This window comes from Martes martes, assembly GCF_963455335.1.
Source record: "Martes martes genome assembly, chromosome: 6".
NCBI lineage: Eukaryota > Metazoa > Chordata > Mammalia > Carnivora > Mustelidae > Martes > Martes martes.
This window is the reverse complement of record NC_137893.1, coordinates 111,364,383-111,389,721: the sequence shown is the minus strand read 5'-3', so window position 1 is coordinate 111,389,721 and position 25,339 is coordinate 111,364,383. Positions and strand designations below refer to the sequence as shown.

Below are 25,339 nucleotides of genomic sequence, written 5' to 3'. Positions count from 1 at the left end.
AACCTTATCTTCAATCTCACTTTCGGACAAGTAGCAAAGGAACACAAATAAAAATAAACAAGTAGATACAAAAAAAATTTTTCACTTAATCTGTATCTGCATACAGATTAAAGTGAGGTTATTATAGTTGTGACTGTATAATGATCTCTACAGACATTAAATATTCAATCACATTTGTTTACATGAAATTGTTTTAAATATGAAGAGTTTCAAAGAATTCTAAGAACAGTAAAAACTGGGCAAGAGCCTTAAATTATAGAACAAAGTGAGAGTGGTAGATACAAGTTAAAGATCATGCATATGTTTATCTTAATTTTTTAAAAATTCAGACATTTAATAGCTTGGCTAAAAAACCTAGCAAAAAATTGCCATCTTAGCGTATACATAAATTCAAACAGATCATGTTGAATCTATTATGACAAATTAAGCAAAAATTTTGAAACAGAAAAGCCACTTAATTTTGCAAAAGATCTAAATGTGTAAGGCACTGGACATAATGGAATATCAAATATAACAATATGCTTGAATAAAGTGTTATCTGAACTACCAATGATGCAACAGAAGCTCACAGAGGCTATAAGCAAGAGCTCTGGAGCCAGCCTGCCAGGATTAGAATTCTGGTCCCACTGCTTACTAAAGAAAACAACGTATCCTTATATTGTCACTGAATCTCCATTGTCTCACTTCTCTGAACTTGGGGATAATAAAGATTTCCTACTTTACAGAGATGCTTGATGACCACAAGAAGGACTCTGTGGCAGGGTTAAGCACAGTGTTTACTATTAATGCTGTCAGGTAATGAAGCAACCATCTCACTGATATTTTCATCATGTTTAGTTTCTGTTCAATCTAAGAACCTGCTCAAAATCCAAAATGGCTGGGAAACCTATTACAGTAGGTCCCTCATTTCCACCCCTTCCAACATACATTCCAAGTACCCTGTGGATGCCTGAGACCACAGAGAGTACCAAAACTATATACTGTTTTTCCCCCCTATACATCCCTACCTCTGATAGTTTAATTTAGAAATTAGGCACAGTAAGAGATTAATAATAACCATAAAATAGAATATAACAATATACTGTAATAAAAGTTGTGTGAATGTGGTCTCTCTCAAAACACACCGTACTCGGGCACCTGGGTGGCTCAGTGGGTTAAGCCTCTGCCTTGGGCTCAGGTCATGATCTCAGGGTCCTGGGAGCGAGCCCCGCATCAGGCTCTCTGCTCAGTGGGGAGCCTGCTTCTCCCTTTCTCTGCCTGCCTACTTGTGATCTCTCTGTCAAATATAAACAAATGAAATCTTAAAAAAAACAAAAAACAAATACACTGTACTCACCCTTCCTGTGATGATGTGAGATGATTAAAATGCCTATGTGATGAGATGAAGTGAGGTGAATGACAAGTGAGGCATTGTGAAGACTGTTAAGCTACTAGTCATCACCTGGCAATACATCAGAAGGAAGATCATCTACTTCTGAACTGTGGGCAAATGAAACTGTGGAAAATGAAACCACAGTCTCCTCCTAGAGAAGCCTAATATTCACATGCTCTAAACATGTATATTTTTTCTGATGAGGGTAGATAAAATAGAATATCTACCTCAACACGGTCACAGTCTAAAAAGAGCCAAACCAAACAGCATGATGAGCAAGCACTCATATGTCTATTATTATTTTTTGGTGCTCCATTTGAGAGCAGTACAACTCAAGAATAAAATAATAACCTCTGCCTATCAATTTACACTTCAGGATGCTGCAGAATCCCTAACCAGAGGTTCTCGGGCTGTCAGGATCCTAGGGCTGATCCAAGGAGAGCGCACAGCACTTGTGCAGGTCTAGATACTGTTGGTATATGTATATTATAGATAGAAGGAAAAGGATGGCTTCTACAAGTCCCCTTTGGGGACTCTGAACCTCTAATATGCATGTACATTCTAGTCAGCTGAGTATATCTAACCCTCTTCAGAAGACTACACAGCCAAACTGGTACATCTCATTTTCACATGAGTAGGGAATCTCTCTCTCTCTTTTTTTTTTTGTTAACATTTTATTTATTCAATTGAGAGAGCACAAGCAGGGGGAGGGGGCAGAAGGAGAGAGACAAGCAATTGTGGGGCTGATCCTAGGACCCCGAGATCATGACCTAAGCCCAAGTCAGATGCTCAACCTTGATTGAACCACCCAGGCGCCCCTGAGTGGGAAATCTTTAAAAAAATAATAATAATAATTATGAATAAAATCAGCACTGAAAGAATTATAGGGGTTCAGAGTAATTCCTGTTTCTGTACAATCAATTTTACATAACAGAAACCCACCAAAATTAGTAAGTTACATAGCAGGAGTGTATGTATAAAATGTGTACTTTAACCTGCCTTTCCCCTTTCCCCATTTTGAAAGACGTTATTTGGAAAACACATGTGGGTTTTAACCTTTACATGTAGTTCAGATGAAAGATAATTCTGGTCCCCAAATATTTTATAGGGCTCAATACAACTGGCACAGTTTTGGTCCAAAAACAATACTCTAAAAAAAGAATTAGGTGTGATTTAAAAAAAGCAGTCCTGTTACTCTTAGTTATTGATGCAGAATGCACAAAGCATGAAGGTCAGACCAACCCCTCATAAAGGCAGGAGCTACTCTCCATATTGCTTGTCACAGTGATACTTAAGAGTTAAATAAAGTCTGCATTGTTCTACTTGCTTTGATACTGAACAGAATACATGAAGTAGTACACTGAAGCCTCAGATGTGGGGTCTAATTCTCCAAGCTGTTGCAAAGCAACTCTCGTAGTCCAGCGGAATCGAAAGAAGTCTAGCAGATAAAACAGTCTCACTAGAATGCTAGACCAAAAGAAACTGCTTTTCCTGCTCAAATTGTCAAATATTCTAAATGCTTCTTTTTGAAGCCACAACATTAGCATTAGACAATTTTTATCACCACATGAATATCCCTACCTGGACAAATTCACAAGATGCTTAATGTTAAATGAAGTAACAGTGGTAACAAACAGTTCCTCTTATGTGCTGGGGAGGGGAGAAGGAGCAAAGTCATAAATTAACGCTATCTTTTCTGAAAATAAACATTAATGCTGTAGACAATTTTGATAAATCTTTATCAAATAAAAAATTATTTGATAAAGATAATTTAAACTAATTCCTCAAATTTATTTGCTTAATTCTATTGGTAATTATACAATACAATACTATCATAATAACAAAAATATGTGTAATAAAAGTATAAGTAGTAAGATATAGATTCTTATTAAAACTTTCCACCCAAATAATATACATTTGCCTCCATTTTTCCAGAGAAAGGGGAAATATTTTACCTCAAAAATTATGCTGTACTGAAACAAACTGTTGTTCATTTATAAAGTATAAACTTAAAATAGAATCTTAAAGCTGTATCCTTAAGAGTAACCTATATACCTAAAAAGTTCATATATTCACCTTAAAGAAAGCTAAATACTTCATGGGATCACTTGCATGTGGAATCCAAAAAATAAATGAATGAATGAATGAATGAATGAATAAATAAATAAATAAATAAATAAATTTGCAAAGCAAAATGGTAATTTGCCAGAGCTCAGGAGTAGAGGAAATATAGGGAGGTTGGTACAAAGTCAGTTATAAAATGAATAAGCTGTGAGGACCTATAATGTGACGACGGCTGATTATACTATACTGCATAAATGAAATTTGTGAAGAGGGTGCTAAAGTGTTCTCATCAAAAAGAAAAAAGGAGTAAATACATAAGGCAACAGAAGCATTAATCAAATAAACACCTTAAGTATTTACCATTTTATTTGCCAGTTATACCTCAATAAAGCTGAAAAATATTTAAAGTATTGTTTAAACAATTTACAATATTAAAATAGGAATGAAGGCAAAAAAAAAAATTCCATGTAAAGAACACAATTCAAAATTTTTCCCATCAACATGTAAAAAAATATTCTGATCATTAATATTGTCCTAAATAATTTTTTAAAAATCATTTTAAAAAGTAAAAATATTGTGTCCATTATACTTCAATTTTTTAAAAAGATGGTTTTTTTTGTTAGAAGATTTTAAGACTAACTTAAAACAACTAATCTTCTTAAAAAAGAATATGAGTACTGAATTTGCTAGAATTTCTTATTCTTGGTTTTCCTGTAGCCAGAACTAAACACTATCTTGGGAATGGCTCAATAGAGCATTAAGAACTACTGGCTTGTAATCAATACTTAAACTCCATGGTTTAAAACCTCTGAAGTGACCATGTTAATCTCAGGTATGGTTGAAATAGTCTGAGTTTTCCCACTGGTTCACTCTAAACATCACTGTTTGCCTAAAGCAAGAGTCAGCAAACTTTAAACAGTGACTATTTAGGCCTTGTGGGTCAAGTGTCTGTTGCAACTACTCAACTCGCTTTTGTAGTGTGAAAGCAGCCACAGACAATATATAAACAAATGGAATGGCTGTTTCGATAAAAGTTCATTTGCAAAAATGAGCTGCAGCCTTAATTTGCCAACCCCTGGCCTAAAGAACAACACTTTCAAATCAGAGACTGCTCAGAGACAATTCTTTCAAAATTGAAATTTTGAGACTTTTTTTTTAATTAATTTTTAAAATTTTTATTAACATATAATGTATTATTAGCCTTGAGACTTTTCAAAAAGGGAATAAGCAGTAATCATGTAAAACCATATTCTTACTACATACCTGAGCTGGGGGTACGACAGTTGCAGGTAAGGGATTAGAAATCATTGGTCCAAAGATGTCTAGATCATCATTTAGGGATGGCACTGTGGATGCATTCCCATTGGTCACTGGTGCCTCAGCAGGGCCATCTGAAAAGAATACAGATTCTCATCCTAAAGTAGATTCTCTTAAATTACTTGAAACATGGCATTATTTTGAAAATATATGGTTTAAAAAAAAAAACAGTTCAAAAGTTGGCAACAAAATCTATGTCCCCCTTCTACCTCAGACTCTCTCCTCTTTCCCAAAGAAACTATTTCCAGTTTTATTCTCCCCAAAATATTCTTTACTCACTGGTTTCTAGGTATAATATATCCAAGTTTAATATATCCCGTTTTAACAACTGGTATTACACTTCATATTATTCTGTATCCTGGTGCTTCCTTATGTGCCAGGCACTGTTCTGAGTACATACATTAGCTCATTTAATCCCCATTACGTTATGAGACAGACACTACTTTTGAGATAACTGGCTAAACTGGCATTTGATACCATGTTCTTACAAATAATGTCTCTTCATAAATGTGCACATGCTACATGTGTGTATTATGGACATCACTTCACATTGTTTACCTACACTGGAATTAATTTTGAGGATTTAAAATGTCTGAAATGTTTAATTTTCAAGTTACAAAAAGAGAAAAAACTGCATGGAAAGTAAGAAAACAAACATACACTATGTAAACTGATTCTATAGGAAATATCCATAAAGCTTTGAAATAAACCCTTTTTTACTTGAGAATGGCCACCTTCAGCAATAGCAGTACCATGCCACTCAACTGTACTAGGGAAGGAAGTCTGACAATGACAATATCCTGTATCAGCTTCCTACTTACTCTCTATTCAAAAAATTTTCTATCTCCTTTTTACATTAGTGCAGATTATAAAATGTAAGTGGTGAGACTTGGGAGTGGGCTGAGTAGAGAGAGTTTGAGAGCACAGTCCACGGAATGGGACACCTCACACAGTTTACTGTGGCCACAACCAAATAACAGTTCAGAGTACCCCAATTCTAACCTCTTGGGACTTACCATCCTTATTGAGCTTCTAATTTAACAATTTACAATCTCATTTGATCTCTCTTTGATATACTACACACTCCTTAAAGATAAATCAGTCATCGTTCAAAATTTCTTCAACATTGAATGGGATGTCTTACACACGGCAGGCTTCAAATATTTGGCAAATTTAATGGAAGGTCTACCATATACTGGGTATTTCTGCCACAACCCATAGAAACTCACAGGTTTCTTCTCTTTTGTGAAATATAACTACAGAAACTGGTATATTTTATGTCCCTGTTTAAGCTTCAGTGAATCACAGATTATCATTAATTTCAATGAATAAATGGTCATAATTATGTATTTTTTACTCCTTAACTTAGAAAAGACAGTATAAAATTCATAAAAGATTAATTTTTCAGTGATGTCATATTATCATAACCACAAAAAATGTCTGTTTCCTATATATGTATTTTCTATCTGTATTAAGCACTATGGACACTTTTTAAAGGTGAAGCAATAAAACAATGCACAGATTATTACTAATTTACATAGAATTTTAAGCTAAGACACAACTATGACACAAAAGAATTCAAATATGACTCATGAAAGCATTTTTTTTTTCATTTCTAACCACAAATGGCAACATTCGTTTTGAAGTCAGACCTCTTGAAAGAGCTATTTCATGTTTTACAGTCCATTCCGCATTCCACTTAACATCGTGTGTAATACATCACATAAATAAACTATTTTAGAATGACAAGATATTCTAGGTTAAAAACACAATTAAAGGAACATCTTTGTGGTATCTGTAACAGCTCAGTAAAGAAGCTGAAAAAAAGTAACAAGGACATGTGAGCCAGTAGTGCCCATAAGCTGCAGAGCTGGGGACAGGGAAACAACCTTGTCAAACAGACATGTTTAATTCTAGCATATGAATAAGGAAGCATTTTATTAGTAGAAAATACAACTATATTTTATATATGTAGTTTAAATTCACATAAAAAAAGCACATGTCCTGTAAAACAGACTATGATGGTAAATGGTAAAAAAAAAAAAGCAAAAACCTGACAAGTTGAGTATAAACTTGTATTTCTAGTTTTTTAAACATGTATTTCTAGTTTTTCAGTTAAAATTCTTTGCTTCTTCAAGTAATAGCCAACACTAATAAGTAGGACAAATTTATGAAAAAAAGTACCTTACAAATGAGAAAATATTCTCTTTTATTTTTTTGGTGAAGCGAGAAAATGTCATTAATTGATTTTTTTTATTAAATTTTTTATTTATTTTCAGCGTAACAGCATTCATTGTTTTTTCACCACACCCAGTGCTCCATGCAATCTGTGCCCTCCCTAATACCCACCACCTGGTTCCCCCACCCTCCCACCCCGCCCCTTCAAAACCCTCAGGTTGTTTTTCAGAGTCCATAGTCTCTCATGGTTCACCTCCCCTTCCAATTTCCCTCAACTCCCTTCTCCTCTCCATCTACCTTTGTCCTCTATATTATTTATTATGCTCCACCAATAAGTGAAACCATATGATACTTGACTCTCTCTGTTTGACTTATTTCACTCAGCATAATCTCTTCCAGTCCTGTCCATGTTGCTACAAACGTTGGGTATTCGTCCTTTCTGATGGAGGCATAATACTCCATAGTGTATATGGACCACATCTTCCTTATCCATTCATCCATTGAAGGGCATCTTGGTTCTTTCCACAGTTTGGCGACCGTGGCCATTGCTGCTATAAACATTGGGGTAGAGATGGCCCTTCTTTTCACTCCATCTGTATCTTTGGGGTAAATACCCAGTAGTGCAATTGCAGGGCATAGGGAAGCTCTATTTTTAATTTCCTGAGGAATCTCCACACTGTTCTCCAAAGTGGCTGCACAAACTTGCATTCCCACCAACAGTGTAAGAGGGTTCCCCTTTCTCCACATCCTCTCCAACACCATTAATTGATTTTTACCACAGGTCATGTCAATCTAGTTTTTAAGATACCAGTGAGCCCAGGATACACTGTATGAGAACCAAGAGGTTCACTTACTCTAGGTGAATGATCGGTTTCCATACTTTATTTATAAACTATACATCTTTCAGAAACTTGTGTCTGTTCTAAGTAGTACAACACTGTACTTCGTTAAGAATATTTATTTATACTTTCAAATCTAAATTCTATTCAGTATCTAGGAGTACATTATCTAAACTATAAGACAACACACAGTACTTTGTTTTTGAAGTCTTATCCTTCAGACCCTTCATGTATCCTTCACACCCTTCACACTTCATACATGTGACTAAGAAAAATAACAGCCAACACTCAGTATAGTGCTTGTTTTGTGCCAGTCTAAAAAATACAAATACACAAACACATACATGCACTTCTTTAGTCTTTACAATGATGCTATGAGAGAGGTACTATTAATTATCCTCATTTGCAGATGACAAAACCATTAAACTTGTCCACAGTCACACAGTTAGAGCACAGCCTTGGAAACAAATGCTTAAAAACATGCTTAAGAATGTATATATAAAAAGTCATTTTCTTTAGATAAAATTGTATATGTGTGGGTAAGGGTAGGCGGCATTCTATATTACATGGGCTTAAACTAACTTATTTATTCAGTCCTTCACTACTGTAATTTAGGGTTTCCAGACTCTCACCACTACAGAAACAGTAAACAGTAAATATGAACAGTCCTTAACATAAAGCCTACACAACTCACTTCCTTCACATGACTTCATGTTCTACCACTGTAATGTAAACAGCTTCATTTTCTCATTCCATTAAAAATATATTTGCATTTAAAATCGGACTTTTTGAAATCTCAGAAAGGCATTCCACGTAAACCCCACCTACCATAGTGGAGTTGCCATGAAAGTCAACTCATTAAGTCCAAGCAACCGTGGAATCCTTTAGAATGAGGTAGATGAAGCATTTCCTTAGGAATACTGATCTTAATGGCAAGGTTGCCACTGTTTCCAAGTGATTAAGGAAGATACTGTTTTAATTCCAAAAACCCAAGATGAGGAACTTTCTCCCAGGTCTGACCAAGATTTCCAATCCAGCCTCATGACAGACATGGTGACTCTTCTCTGCTTTCACATCTACAACACATTGTCTTCTTTTCTCTTTACCCTGGTTTTCTCCCCATATAATCCCCTAAAAATGACGGATTTTACCCCCATCAATTCTTTTTATTACTACAAAAGCTAAGCATTCACAGAATTGTTGAAAAACAATCTTTAACCTAAACAAAAACTTAGCCTTGTATAATCAGTAAATACAAATTCTCAATGGTTTTTCCCTATGGGTTTTAATGTTTGTGAATTTGACTTCCTACCATGGCGTGCTGTTTAGCCTTCTCTATAAAGGATTGTTTCAATTCATTTTGAAGGTTGTGTTTTTGATTTTCAGTATTTAAAAAAGACAGTTAAAGACTGTCATTATCATCACTATAAACACCGTATTTCCTGGACATTTTTAAAGAATATTTACAGGTTATCATTTTTGTCTCTAGGAAAGACGGGAAAGGCATCTCCTTCCACTGTCTCCAGTTACAGAAACCAGGGCACCAACAGATTAAAAGACTTGTTCAATGTCACTTCCCTAGTTAAACAGCAAAATGTGCACTAGAATGGAGTCTTCTGGCCCCTAGGTTAGTGAATGCTCTTTACTTTAAACCACATTTTATCAGAAATCATGTAATTAAAACTGTGCCTAATTATAAAGACGTCATTTAAAATTCTGAAATTTAAAAGCCAACTTTTAAGTAATTTATAATTATTTGCACTAAGAGCAGCAGTGATACCAAAGGCTCAAAAACCATTCAGATGCACAGTTCTTCTTCATCTCCCCATTCCACTGTCCTACCAAGCCTAGTATCTTCTCAAATTTCTGGGGAAAGACATAGGTGGATGTGGTCATCAATGAGCAAACTGGGCTGAGGGAAGCAAGTGTGGGGTATAGTCAGCCCTGGGTCAACAGAGTATTTACATACCACAGTGAGTTCAATGAATCCTTTTGATCAAGGGTCCACTAACAGCTCAGTCTTTGCTGACTGAATAAAAGCTCAGAGGCCACAAAAGCAATGGAGAAGTGGATGTCTGTGCAAACTAATCAGAATTCACTGCAGACATGCACCTTGGTTTGAGTGCTGTGCTCCTTCCTCAGCTACAGAATGGTGGTGGGAGCAGCCAGCAGCAGGAGGAGGGAGCAGCCCCCTTTCATCAGTATGCAGAAACAGTAGTTGGTGGACAATAAAAATAATGGGAGATCCAGAGTACAAGAAAAGCCTAAGGCAAATGGAAGAAATTTAGCTGGGGACAACATCATAAAGAACGATAATGAAGCACAAAGGACCCCTTGAAAAGGCAATGAGCAAACTGAAGAAATTAGGACAATGCAGTAAAATGAAGAAAGAATTTCAATCTTAAGGATTATAGGATCAAGCCTATAGTTAGCTGCCTGTGGGTAACTATTTTCTTTCAATGTTACCTTAAGGTTTCAAACCAGTGTTTTATCTGAAAACTGAGTTTGTAGATGACTGCTTTAAATTACACACATACCATAAATTTACCAGAAAATGTTAAAATGTTTTGAGCTAAAGAAAAAAAGTTGTTAAAATCAGTGCTACATCTCACATGAACATAAGGCATGCCCAGCATGCATTTACCGGCCTACTTTGCATCATGACACTGATAGATGCCTAGAAAGAAGGTAACATTTCAAATATGACAAAGTCATGAAGGCCAGTCTCTGTCTTCTAGAAATCCTCAATATGGTGAATAAGACTGCTGATTCTATTAACTGTGGCTATACCAGAACTTACCTAACACCAATAATCCAAAAGAGTAAGGGTAAAAAACCAAAAATGCCAGGTACTTTCATCACTGCCTTACATAAAGTATCTGACTTTAATCATATCACCTTGAGAGAATTTTACACATTAAATCTAGGATTTCAACAGAAGTCTGGTGGTGTACTTAGAAAACTCAAGTGCCATAACCAGTTTGAGAAGCTTTTTCTGGAGCACCCAGGCAGAAACATCTTCCCATCTAGGGTTAAAACAGGTAAGTGGAAGTTGCCCTATGTCTCTAAATAAAACACATGGAGGGTAGGGTTGGCTTTACTACTACCCCGCCCAGGCACAGTACTTGACCTGAGCTCTCTTCTAAGGCAACTGATGACTCCCAAATCCAGAAGACCCAATACCACTTTCATTATAGACTCATCACCCACATTTGGTCAGCCAGGCCTACTGATTTTTCCACCCCAAATCCAGGGGCTACAAAGTGGTGGCCTTCCCAAGTACCTCAATATTTTCATTTATAGGGTTTTTTAAAAAAGAAGATTTTATTTATTTATTTGTTTGTTTGTTTGTTTGAGAGGGAGAGGCAGGGGGGAAGAAGCAGAAGAAGACAAGCAGACTCTGCACTGAGCATGGAGCTAGGTGTGGGGCCCCATCTCATGACCCCAATATCCCTACCTGAGCCGAATTCAAGAGTCCGACGCTTAACCGACTAAGCTACCTAGGCGCCCGTCATTTTTAGTGTTTAATGGCATCTGAATACACTTAGATTGATAGGCAGCCCCAATATGCCACAGGCCTCATTACTGTACCCTGGCACCATGTTTATAGCCCACAGTCCTTGTCCATGTCCTCTTGTCTTACCCGGAAGAGAGTAGAGCCACCTTCTAAATTTGATGCTTGACACAAAGCCCCATCCTGGGGCTTCCTCTCTCCAGTTCAATGACAATGAGGCTGGAATTATCTCTCCAAAGCAGAAATATGTCCTCCAGAGTCTCTCTGTCCACACGCCAGTGGATCCCTGCTGCCACAGCACCATGCACAACTAGTCACACACAGGTACAGGTAAGTCTCCTCCACCAACCATTACACCTTGTGAGCCAGAAGCACATCTTGCTCTGCTCACCTACAGATCTGTTCCAAGGGTGCTATCACAGTACCTGACAAGTAGTACTCTGGAGGTGTATGCTCGATAAGATGCAGATGGGTTTTAAGTCATAAGATGCCTTACAAAGGTAAGGCACTAGGAGACATGTTTACTGAGTAGCTGGTTATCTGAATAGTAATAAACACATTAGATCTTACTTGAAATAAATTTCCACAGGACAAAACAAAACAAACAAACAAACAAAAAACTTCTTTGGTCCTCCTCTGATCAGCAGCAGCAAGAAAATTAACCTTTGATTTGAGGAAGATAAAATTTAAGTTGGGAATTTTAGCATTGTTCCATATTTCAAACTGAATTCTCTCAACCAATTCTCTTACATAATCCCACTCTTCCCTCAGCAATAATTCTCTACCCTCCAGTTTCCAGACTTCAATCTCATCCCTGACTCAAATTACTACACACACACAAAAGCTGCATTTTCTGGTATTTACTAGAGTTCCATGAACTCTGCTGGCACTCAATAAATATTAATTGAATTATTCCTTTACTTGAGTGTCAGATACATTAGCAGGTCATAATCTATTTGTACAAATAATAAAAAATGTCAAAGAGCAACATGAGATTTTATGTATTACTAATCTAGTTTAAGGCAGATAAGAATATGATAAGTAAGTGGATGTTATGTTTTTCATTATCGTTTTTGACTAAGCATGAGTACACCCTTGCTACAACGAACACTGCCAAGTCTAATTCTTCATCAGTAACTACTGAGGCGTCATCCTAAGAAGGAATGAGTTTAAGTGGAAACTGTACTGATTAAAAAAGGCTGCTTCCATGAGATGTAGTAGTGTTCTCCTTCATGGCAAAACTTCTTAAAGCTTTATACATTTTCATGTTACTCAAAGAACGCTTTTTATTTTCTACACAAGAAACCATCTAAAGCTCTTTCCCTAATAAAAGTGTTATTTGGAATTTCTATGTACTAAAACACATGAATTGCTTTATGGAATGAAATAAACCATGTGTGTTACTTCGTGGATTCAAGTCATAAGTGTCCATTTGAGGGGCGCCTGGGTGGCTCAGTGGGTTAAAGCCTCTGCCTTCGGCTCAGGTCATGATCTCAGGGTCCTGGGATCGAGCCCCACATCGGGCTCTCTGCTCAGCAGGGAGCCTGCTTTCTCTCTCTCTCTGCCTGCCTCTCTGCCTGCTTATGATTTCTGTCAAATAAATAAATAAAATCTTTAAAAAAAAATGTCCATTTGATGCATATTAAAATTTTCAAGCTTCAAATTCTTTTCAAATGCTTTTTAAAAAAAGAAAGAAAGAAAGAAATAGGTGCCTGAGAGTTAAATGGAGCTATTTGTTTTTATTTTTTAGTTAATAAACTAAAAATGTAGTATTTAGGCTACTTTAGTAAAATGACCGAAGTGGCCTTAAAAGATGACCTTAATCCTCTCATTCTATTTGTTCTCCCTTTTGAGCCCCTCCATGCATGCTACCCATCCCCACGCTCAGGTCAGCTCTGGAGGAAGGGACCCCTTTATGAGTGGGGGCTACAGTGCTGTGCAGCAAGCCCTGCAGTGTTGTCCATCTTTCAGGAGACCCACACACATCAATTTAGAGCTGCTGTCTGAGAAGTGCTTTAAGGAGTAAATGTCATAGAACTGACTGTTTAAATAAATAAATATGTGTCTATATATTTCTGTACCATTTTATAGCCTCAGAAGACAAGAAATACATAAATATAAAACCAAATTGTATAAAACAAATTTCTTTCTAAATGTTTAAAACAGGGTGACAGACTCAATTTGAGGCCACCAGATTTCCTCAGTGCTTTTAAGGGAGCTACAAACCCTCTATTAGCCAAAGACCATGCTGTATGACAACAGTCTGGAGGTTATACAGCATAATTTGACTCCCTCTTCTGCACATCCCTTCAAAGGCCTGAGCTATCTCCTACTCCTCTCCTCTGACCCAATATTCAGGCTACAATCTCAGCACAGCCTTGCGTGCAAGTTACTGTGCTGTATGCCTCACATTTATTTATTCATTTAGATTTGGCCGTCAACCCTGGGTTCTTATTTCCATTCCCCAGATGAAATCACTAGAGCCCACATAAACTACAGGTTACTGCCTCTAAATTCAGTGCTGCTTTCTTATGGCACAAGGTCACCCTTGTGTCATAAGCAGTCTTAGAGTTTTATTTTGTGTCACAGCTTTAACATAGTGTAATAGTTAAGAACATGGGCCTGGCCTTGTAATCTACTAACTAGGTGACTTTGGACAACTTAACCTCTCTGTGCCTCAATCTCTTCATCTGTAAAATGGAAATAATGACAGTTCACCAGCCTCAGGTGATTTACCCTTCACTTCTCCTCAGCATGGACTCAGGACCACTTGCAAGGATTTGCCTATTGCCAGTTCTCTAACAGCAATATATTCATCTACCTGCATTTTCTTTCCTCCACAGGTGTGCTTATACAGAAATAAAACCAGTTCCTCCTTTTTGATAGGGTAATATAAGAGTTTACAATAGTTCACTGAACATACTCTTCTGAGCAGAAGCAATGGAAGTCTTCACTAGGTTTAAAACTGTATCGGAAAAACAAAACAGACTACAAAATTATTTAGGGCACTTATGCTACAGTATTCCTTCTCTTTGCCCCTCTCCTTGGAAAAATGGATGTGTATCTAACTACACAAACATCCTGCTGATCTGGGCAATGCAACAGGACACTGGTGGTGTTCGAGGGCCACTGCTGCTATGTCTGGCATTTAGTCCACTCATTTGCAAACTTGTTTCCATCTACAGCTTATGAACTTTGAAAAACAGAAGTTTCCCTGTAGGAACTTTCTGCTTTAAAAGTTAAGTAGAATGCTTTCTTTGGGGGTTTCATCCCTTAGTTTGTTTCTGTCCAAAAAATCTTTTAAAAACAAAAAATCCTAAAAAAAAAAAAAAAAGGGTAATGTATTCATTTCTCTCATCAGAGAAAACTGGAATGTATGTTACTAGAAAATTAAGTAGGTTATATACTGGTAACTACATTTAACTAGCATTGTCAGTGCATTTGAACTAGGCCATGATGATGTTAAGTTAAAGCTTTTATTTCCTGAAACACAAACAATGAGAAAACTTGAAAACTTGCCTAAAGCTGTATGTTCCTTTGAGCTTTTTGAATTAAGAAAAAACTGAAGGAACCTTTCTACCTACTTTCCTCTATAGAGTTCAGTATTTAAAATAATTTAAAATGAAAGTTAAGAACTTAAGAAATGTTTAGGCAGAAATTTCCCTAGATTAAAGTGAGTAAGCACAAAAATGATTATTTAAGCACTTGAATATACCCTGAGCTATATTTTCATTACCAAGATCATATCCATTCTTTGTACAATGCCTTTTAGGGCACTGAGGATCCAATCCTCTCATACACTTTCTGCAGTCCACCCCAGCCACACACACCCCTCTGTGCCTGGCAGGACTGCCGGTCAAGCCTCCTGGTAAGAAGCTAGGTTACGCTGTGGTGTTCCTGCAGTGAATGGACAACCACAGACAGAAACCCTGCAGGAGGGCTTTCTACCTTTGGTGACATATTGAACTGAAACCTGTAAGGTCACGTTTAACACGAGCAATTTATGATTCTTCTCAAGCCTTATGCTTAAAGCATTTGCTCAGCCCTGAAGCAATTCTCAAATGGGGTTTTCTACTTAAAAAAAGAAAGAAAGAAAGAAAAAGAAAAGAAAAAGCAAATAGCACTACTAGATGAGGGTATTAGTCCGGGAGGGTTATCCTAACCAACTGCTAAGCTGTCTGTCAGTTTTTATCATGTAAAAACTAAGCAGCAATCAACAACAACAGCAAAATGGAGACTAGTGTAACAGCATAATGCCCAGGGCCAGAATAACTACACAAGTAGGGACCATGAAGACCACCCCCAAACCATGCCCTAGAAACTGATTTTAATTCTCTTCTAACATAGCAGGTATACAGTCAAGTCAAGATGTATCTGAGTCTGGAGTCTGATTCAGGGATTTTCAGTCTGGCCCTTAGTGAAGAGGAACCCCTAAGACATTGGGTTATTTCCAAGATTAGAGGACAATTAATAACCAAGTATCTGCCCCCACTTCTGGTATTAGAGAGCAAAACACTGAATAAATCACATATTTACAGGTTTCAGACTCTAATTAATACCTAAAATATGAAGTAGTTCTTGCAGATAAATTGGGAATGTAAGGCAGAGGTCAGCAAATTATAGTCCACTGCCTTTTTAAACATATTTTGGGAACACAGCCATGCTCAATTGCTTATGTATGTGCTATTACAATGGGAGAGTTAAGTAGTTGCAGATACCATGTACCTTGCAAAAGCCAAAGTATTCGGCCTTTTCCATAAAAATCTTGCTGACCCTTGCTAAAAAGCATATTGAGAGCGTTTTATGTTTGACCTTGGGATGGGGAGTAGATCAGGAAAGGTGAGCTGAAGAAAACAGGTTTAGCTTGAGTCAGTAAGTTGAAAAAAAGACCATGGACTCACCAAAGTGCCATTTAAAGGGAAAATCAAATTACTAAAAAATTATCTTAATGGTTATCCTATTATGAGATTAAAAGTGATCCCAGGGGCACCTGGGTTGCTCCGTGGTTTAAAGCCTCTGCCTTCAGCTTGTGTCATGATCCCAGCGTCCTGGGATCAAGCCCCACATCGGGCTCTCTGCTTCATGGGGAGCCTGCTTCCTCCTCTCTCTCTGCCTGCCTCTCTGCCTACTTGTAATCTGTCTGTCAAATAAATAAATAAAATCTTAAAAAAAAAAAGTGATCCCAAATACAAACAGTGAACTTTAGGATTCACGGGCCCTCCATGGTCGTGTAACTAAACTAATGGTGAGGGTTTTCTCTGTATTTTCTGCAAACACTTTAAGTTAACACCTGTTCCAGTCTCAGTCACATGGGGATATACTGTCATCTTTGCATGACCATAAATCATACTTCAGGGCGCCTGCTCCCTACACTGTACCATGTTTCAATTTACAGGAGAAAACCAGAGCCCACTTAGGGGACAGTGGTATGCTTACCTTGGGAAACAGAAAAACAAACAAACTGCTGCCCAAAGTAGATACCAATAATCAATTCCGATTTAGGATCACTGTTTGTTTTGAGCTGGAAGGGACCTCTGATTCTCTGTGGTCTCCTGGACTTTCAGAAACTCATTAAATGTCATGCTTTGTAGAGCTTTAAAAAAAAAAGTCTGAAAAGATTTTTAAAAACAATTTAAGATGTTGATAAACCAGCAAGAGTCAAGAGTTGTACGTACTGTAGGTAAGATAACCCCCAATTCCTGCTACTAAAACTTCATCAGCAAAATAACCCTCTTTCTGATATTAGCTCCTATCCCTGCCATCTTTGGAACTCTCCCAGTATATGATCTAAAACTGGTAGTCACCAGCAAAATCCCCTATATATTCTTACCTTCTTCAAATATTCTCTTCACTTTCCTATCCTAAATGAACCTTGGTTCTCCCCTAAATACACTGTTCCCCAAAGCTCTCCCACTTTCAAAAAGAAAGCTGAGTCAGAAAACCCAGAGACTGTGAGTGAGAGAAAGAAATGTTAACTGCTACAAGCCAAGGAGATTTTGGAGTTGTTTGCTCCAAAGCTGTGTAACATGGGCAGCTATCACAGAAAGTGATACCAGAAGAGGGGTGCTGCCATCACCAAATCCTAAAATCTGTGGTACTGGCTTTGATGGTGGGCAGCAGAGGACAGGGAAACACTTATAGGATCTTGAAAAATGGAGACACTCCATGCGACAGTGCAACAGTTGGTAAGCAGTCCCCAGCAATCATTTGGAAAGTAGGAAACACATCAAAAGTTCTAGCAGAGATGCCCCCGCTGACCACAGAGGAGAGTAAGAACAAGAGATGTGTACTGATGTAAGCTTCTGAGCTCTGGTGGTTATTACTACACAACATTGTGGCAGCAAGAGTGGAGTATTTAAGGCCAGCCACCCCATTGGTTTACTAGATCCCACTGGCTAGTTAAGACATTGTTAGAGCAATTTTCTTGTCCTGAACCAGCAGATTTGCCTGTTCTACAGTTTCATTCTCAAAGGTAAACATTCTATAATTTCAGTTGGTCAGCAAATCCTATTGGTTCCACCTTCAAAATATATCCAGAACCTGATGACTTCTTTTAACCTCCAATGACACCACGGACTCTAAGCCACTGTCATCTCTTACCTGTATTATTCTAATAGTTTCCTTTTTGGTCTCCCTGCTTCCAGCCTTGCCCTGCTACAACTTATTCTTAACAGAGTAGCTACAATAATTCTTTAAAAATGAAAGTCAGTTCATGTACATTTTTGCTCAAATCTCTCCCCTGTATTTCCAGGACACTCAGAGTAAAATAAAAGCCACAGTCCTATTCAATCTACCTGCCTCTCTCCTCACCTGGCACACTCCCCTCCTCTGTCACGACTCTTCCCAGAGATCATTCCACTCTGGCTACATAGTCATCCTTGCGTTCTTGCACACATCAAGTAAGCCACTACTGCAGAGCCTTTGCACTTGCTATTCTCTCTGGTTAGAATGTTCTGCCCCACACATAGAGATACCCACAACTTCTTCAGGTCTTTGCTCCAGCAATACTCAGTGAGTACCTTCCATGCCCTGGCCACCCAACTTAAAATGACAACAACTTAACTTTACTTTACATATAGCACCTACCATATATGACCCATAATATACCTGAAGTGTTATTTACTGTTTCCCCAGATAGAATGAAAGCTCCAAAAGGTCAGGTACTTCGGTATCTGTTTCCTTTCACAGCTATCTCCCTAGTGCCTACAATGGCACCTGGAAACATGGTAGACACTTAATCAGTATTTGTTAAATCAGTGAATGAATCTGTAGGATAAGAGGTCTAGTTTATATTATATACTCCTAAGTTATAAAGTAATAAACCAGACACTTAGAGTGGAAAGGAAATGCCACAATGAAGATAAACATTCATATAGTTTTGTTAGGATTTTGGTATTAAGTCTTTTTTTCTTTTCTGTCATTTATAGAAAAGAAAATAAAGAAATTATATGAACTAGAATTCAACATAATTATTTCAGAGCCCCTGGACTAAAGCCCTATTTTCAAAATTACAGTTATATATATTTATTTTAACTTATACAGTTATATATACTTATTTCTACCACCACAGAAAAGTTTTATCTACAGGGATATATTTCCATGATTTACCAGTTACCTAAGAAATGAATAAAACAGTCAACTATAATTCTTAAAACAGAAAACAATATAATCAATAAGAACAAATATCAATTTTTAGAAAAGCAGTATATGAAGTTCAACTTTCATTTTTTTCTTTCATTTTTTCCTGTTAATCCTTCTCCAAACTAAAAACAAACAATAAAAAACCATTTATATTAATCACTAAAGGCTCAGATATTATTAAAAATAACCATTTATTTAAAGCTATTTTTGTAGGAAGAGAAGAAAGATATAAAAAGAGCTGACAGTATTTGTAGATAAGCACATATAAATATTCCTTGGATGGAAGCTTGTTTATTTACCAAGCAGACAACATATATCTGTCAGCCATAAGAATAAATATGACATTAAATTAAAAGGAGCACTTCCTATTGTCACTAAATAAATGAAATGAATTTAGCCACTAGACCTAAGTGTAACGCGCATTGCTTCAGTTAACCAAAATTAAATTTTGTTTTAAACCAGCACAAATTTCAGTAAGGCTACCCCATAATTATTTTGCTAAGGGAATCCCCCAACAAAACTAAAGAAAGAGAAGTGGGGTAAGAGGGTGGGAGGGAGAGAAGAGAAAAAGAAATCTACTCTTAATTTTAAATGTTGAAATGTCAGTCTACTAAGCCTCTGAAGATTACTTTGGTATCTCTTCTTTTCCCTAAGGAAGTCATTACTTATATTTCAGTGGAGACAATGCTGGCAGACACTAGCTCCCTTATTAAAGACTTCCCTTTTTGTGGGAACTGAGCACACTAATCATACCATTTTCAAATTCAGTTAACGGGTATCTTTTGGCATACTGATGACAAAGCCATTATATTCATTTCAAGTAAAGATTTCAATTATTTTATAACTCTTAAGGTGACTTGTATTTTTTGTTACTTACCTAGTCCTAAAAGATCAACAGTGGGTTCTGCAGCTTTTTTAGGGCTGGTACTTTTTTTGGGCTCCAACTGCTGATCTTCTTTCTTCTGCAGCTTTAAAGGAAAGAATCAGATTAATTAATTTTTCTTAAATAAACTGAACAAGCCTTTTAAGCCCCAATTAATTACACATATTTTGATAGAGTGTAATGAAGTGTATGAAGCGTAGTGTAATGAAGCCCAAAGAATTTATTACTTTATAAAAAACAAGTAAGCATGATCACTGAACTTGAAATGACAACCCTTACATATCAGAATCCCCAAACAGTAAATATACACACTTAATGCAATTGTTTTTAATCATCTAAATCCTTTATATGAAATTACACTTTTTAAAAGAACTCCATTTCATATTATTTGCTAGCTACTGTTAACATGCTCTGTTAACTAGAGGCCGGGGAGGCCTTAGAATCTTCAGGAGCATGCCATTACTTCCCTCATCCACTGCTGACCTGGAAGCCACCTCTGCACCAAGAAAATGTTGATGAAATGTTACCTGACAGGTTTTCCTCCTGAGTCTACATGATCATTTACATTTTTAAATATAATGTTCTTCTAGTTCTCAGAAACCCAAGTCACAGTTATACACTCTAAACTTTTTCTCACTTAAACAGAAATGTTCTGTAGGACAGGATGAAAAGAAGCACATCCACTGGATCGTCAACTCAAAAGCCTACCTCTCTTTTCACTTTTTTTATGTAGATATAATTGGCATATAACGTTATATTAGCTTCACATGCACGGCATAATGATTCCGTATTTGTATACATTGTAAAATCATCACCACACAGTAAATGTAGTTAACATCACCACACATAGTAACAGAATTTTTCTTCTAATGGTGAAAACTTTTAAGGCTTGTCTAAGCAAATTTTAAGTGTATAAGACAGTATTATTAACTATGGTTACCATGCTGTACATTACACCCCTAGGAATTATTCATTTTATAACTGGAAGTTTGTACCTTTTAATCCCCCTTCACCCATTAGCCCACCTCCCACCCCCACCCCTGCCTCTGGCAACAACCATCTGTTCTCTGTAACCCTGAAGTTGTTTTTTTATTATTTGTTTTTGTTTGTTTGCTTGGTGTTGTTGTTTTTTTTTTTTTTTTGACTCTACATGTAAGTAAGATCATATGGCAGTTGCTTTTCTCTGTCTGACTTATCTGACTTATTACTCTTGGCATAATGCCCTCCAGGCTCATCCAAGTTATCACAAATGGTAATATTTCATTCTATTTTACAGCTGAATAGCATTCCATTAAATATACAGCCTACTTCTCTTTAGACCAAGGAAATAAAATATTCATTCACTCACATTCATTCCTCAAACTATTACTACAAGATCATTTCTTCTACAACTATCTAAAAAGTTCATAACTTAGTTGTTATAGAAGTACATTTCTATTAGCTATACAGACACATAATTTCTAAGAACACGTATTTTAACTTTTTACTATTTACTCTTAACTTTTTGCTCACAACTATCTCCCTCAAAATTATTTATTATATTATTTATTTAATTAATCTACCATCATGGATATCAATTCTTTAATAACCTTCTCAAATACAGAATTATCAGCCTGTAACAATACATAATTCTCAGAAGTTTAACATAATCCATTTCACATTTTCTTTTGTTTTTCACCCCCAACAGAGGTAAGACTTACTTTGTTTATAGCAAAATAATTTCAAAGAAAGCACAATCTATAGCAACCATGGGGTCAATTCCAACTAAATACTTAAAACGCTAGAACGTCCCTCCTTCCTTTTTCCTGGACAGTCTATATTGAGTGCATAAGCACTCAAATCTCCAAGAGAATCTTGCAGAACCTCCTTCTCTTGCAGAACCTGACCATTCTCCCCTAGAGAGTGTACTGTTGCTTTAATAAAACTATTCTCTGGCTAAAATTAACAAGTCAAGAAATGACAGATGCTGGCGAGGATGCAGAGAGAGGGGAACCCTCCTACACTGTTGGTGGGAATGCAAGCTGGTGCAACCACTCTGGAAAACAGTGTGGAGGTTCCTCAAAAAACTGAAAATAGAGCTACCCTACGACCCAGCAATTGCACTCCTGGGTATATATCCTAAAGATACAAACGTGGTGCTCTGAAGGGGCACATGCACCCGAATGTTTATAGCAGCAATGTCCACAATAGCCAAACTGTGGAAAGAGCCTAGATGTCCATCAACAGATGAATGGATAAAGAAGATGTGGTATATATACACAATGGAATACTATGCAGCCATCAAAAGACATGAAATCTTGCCATTTGCGACGACGTGGATGGAACTAGAGGGTATCATGCTTAGCAAAATAAGTCAATCGGAGAAAGACAACTATCATATGATCTCTTTGATATGAGGAAGTGGAGATGCAAGGTGGGGGGGGTTGGGGGGAGGTCGGAAAAGAAAAAATGAAAAGATGGGATTGGGAGGGAGACAAACCATAAAAGACTCAATCTCAAGAAACAGACTGAGGGTTGCGGGGGGGAGGGGGGACGGGAGAGGGTGGTGGGGAAATGGACATTGGGGAGGGTATGGGCTATGATGAGTGCTGTGAAATGTGTAAACCAGACGATTCACAGACCTGTACCCCTGGGGATAAAAATACATTATATGTTTACTAAAATAAAAAAATTAAAAAAAAAAATAAAAATAAAACTATTCTCTTTCTTTTTGGGCACCAATCTCTAATCCTTTATTGCTTCAGGCCAAGAGTGGACACACAACACTTTGCTGGACAGGAGGATTAACATTAATTTACTCCTTCATTACAACTTGAAATCTGAAATGTAATTTCTAACAAGCCACTCAATAACATACAATTACCAGAATACTACTCTCATCTGGATACATGTTGAAATCTTTATAGCAGGAGTTCACCTTTACAGAATTTTTTAGTAAAAATTTATGAACGACGAGTTACTCAAAGGCTAGTGGGTTGTACTTCACTATATATTCTACCATAAAGTAGAGAAATTGCAAAGACTGAATCATCTTTATTGTTCACCCAGCAGTCTCAATTGTCTAAAACCAATCCATTAACAGAATTCACTGTCTTGATTCTGAGGATATACTGATTATTATAATTACTATATATGTGTTTGTATGTGTATGGTGTCACAACCAAATTATATACAATCTTGTTTAAAACTATTTTATGTAAGAAATAATCCTGCACATAACTTATTTCCAACATCTTATTTTGTTTTACTTACTCTGAATCTTGTTAAAGTTTCCTTTTTTCTTCTTTGCCATTCTTTATAATGTACTTATAAGTCCTTTTCACATTAAACTTATCAATACATAGTGTACTGTTTTTGAATTTAATATTCTTTAATAAGTTGTATTTTTAGGCTTCAATTTAGAAGAACTGTAATCTACATTTTACAATTTAGAACTGTAATCTACATTTTATTTCCCCACTCATACAGACATCTTTCAGTAACTGGCTCTTCATATGGCCTAGGGACATTGTAATTCCAAATAATACTTTACTGGGTGGGAGAAATAGGAGACATATAAATTTCAGAACAGGAAGGAGCCTCAGAAGACATTTACTCAATTTATTATGTAATGCATAAAACACCACTGTAACATCTCTTACGTGGCCAATCTCTCTGTAAGAAAATTTTCCAGTATTATGGCATCACTGGATATGGTGATACAGCTTATTCCATATTTGGGCAGTGGTAAATATTATAAAGCTTCCTCTTCAGGCAGCTTGTAACATCTACTCACTTATCCCTATACTCCACGACAGAGCCATGCAGAAAACAAGTGAGAAATTATTAAGTGGAGCCCTGACCCTGTCAGCAACCATAGCAGACCACTAATTCACATCAAGCCCTCAGTCATCTAAAATTCCCTGACATTTTCACTTGTGATACTATATTCAGGGCAGTTGAGGTTTGGATGCACTTATTTTGGAATTTACTTTTGTTCAGTTTGTTGGAATCCTTGTGTTTAAGATTTTTTGAGGAATTATTCTGTCATGCAATGTCTTAACTAATCTTTGTTGGTTATTTGAAAATTTGAACAATATGACATTGATGTGCTCCGATAATAAATATGCTTCAAAGAACAAAGTCCAGGATTGAGCCCTGAAGAATGCAGCAAACTCCCTTGGTACTAATATCAATTCTATTAACTGGATTTCTCTGGTATAGCTGTGCATCCAGTTCACAATCTATCTACAATCTGCACATAAGGCCTATCTGTCTACATCTTGACCAGAAAGTATCAAAGAATCTCAAAAAATAAGTTTAGTCTGAACCTAGTGACTGCTGTTAATATTTTGAGAAAAGTAAGCCATTAAAAAAAAAGTCGCATTTCAATTTTGCATAGAATTCATGTCAAGCTCAATGATACAAGCATTCGTAATTCATGTAAATTTTCCTTCTAATAATCTGGACATTTGCCTATCTCTAATCTAGTTCCTGTCTCAGCTTGTACAGTTTCTCAAAGAATGACCTATATAGTGCTTTATACATGAGGTCTGCAAGGTTTCCCATTATGTGTAACACCAACATCAAATGCCTACATTGGTAGGCATACATTGCAAGATTTTTGTGAGGATTAAGTAAAATAATATATAGAGTCGCTTTCATAGTGGGAGGACACATAACAGGTACTTCATAAATGGCAGTCAGTGGTGATTGTGGTGGCAGTTATGTGCCAGGTCTATAAAGCACTAGGAATACAAAGATGAAGAAGACTTGGTTCCTAAACTCCAGAAGCTTATATTCTAGTCAAGCAAGCAGACACAATCATATTGTGGTTCTGAGTGGATTAGTGCAAAGATGGTGTTTTTAAGAGAAAAAAAAAAAAAAAAAAAAGGAAGTCTTCTGGAAGCTCACAGGAATGTCATGCTTAGGCTTAGCATGTGTCTGAATAAGGCATTAAAAGGTAGGTGACATATATCTCAGTTTGCTCAGGCCACCTACAATTAATGCCTGTGATTCCAACTTAACTGTTAATAGTGCCTGGTTTCACTCTTAAAAGTACCCAGTTTGAAATACTCATCACTATTATACTTAGAGCCTTTGCCTGAAGACAGAACTACAGTACGGCTGGACTCAGGTATAAAGGGGTTCCTCTCCTTCTACCAGTGGTAAACTTCTTAAGGGCAGAACGATCCTTCAAAGTTCTGTAAGACTGTGGACTGCATCCATATGTCCAGTCAGCCTCTCAGTGGTGAATCAGCAAGACTGGGAAAAAAGTCAGTAATTACAATACAAGGAGGAGGCTGTATCTATTCCTATGTCTTTAACATTCATCTTACTCTTTTATTCTTGCTTTACATAGTAGTCTGGAGGTTTACAGAGAAAGAAAAAGAGTTTTTTATAATTACTACATAATAGCAAATTATAACTGAAAGAAAAAAAATAAATGGGGTGCAGCTGGAAAGGTGCCACCCCCTTTCCCACAACACAAGACACGTTCATGGGGAACCTGGAACCAAACTATTCACAGATGACCTGCTTCTGGGTCAAGG

The 25,339-nt window shown here is 36.8% G+C and overlaps 1 protein-coding gene across 4 annotated transcripts in view; it reads right to left on the bottom strand.

Annotated features, from left to right (window-relative positions):
• The window catches only part of SMAP1 (small ArfGAP 1), a 155,087-nt gene that overhangs the window by 5,074 nt on the left and 124,674 nt on the right, over positions 1-25,339 (bottom strand). For 2 of the 4 annotated variants that reach the window (XM_080807184.1, XM_080807182.1), the window contains 2 exons: positions 19,803-19,893; positions 4,700-4,827 (listed from right to left, as the gene is read on the bottom strand). In XM_080807184.1, the coding sequence (XP_080663310.1) occupies positions 4,700-4,827; positions 19,803-19,893 (219 nt within the window). The remainder of the gene's footprint in view (positions 1-4,699; positions 4,828-19,802; positions 19,894-25,339) is intronic. The other 2 variants (XM_080807183.1, XM_080807185.1) reach the window with 1 other exon arrangement.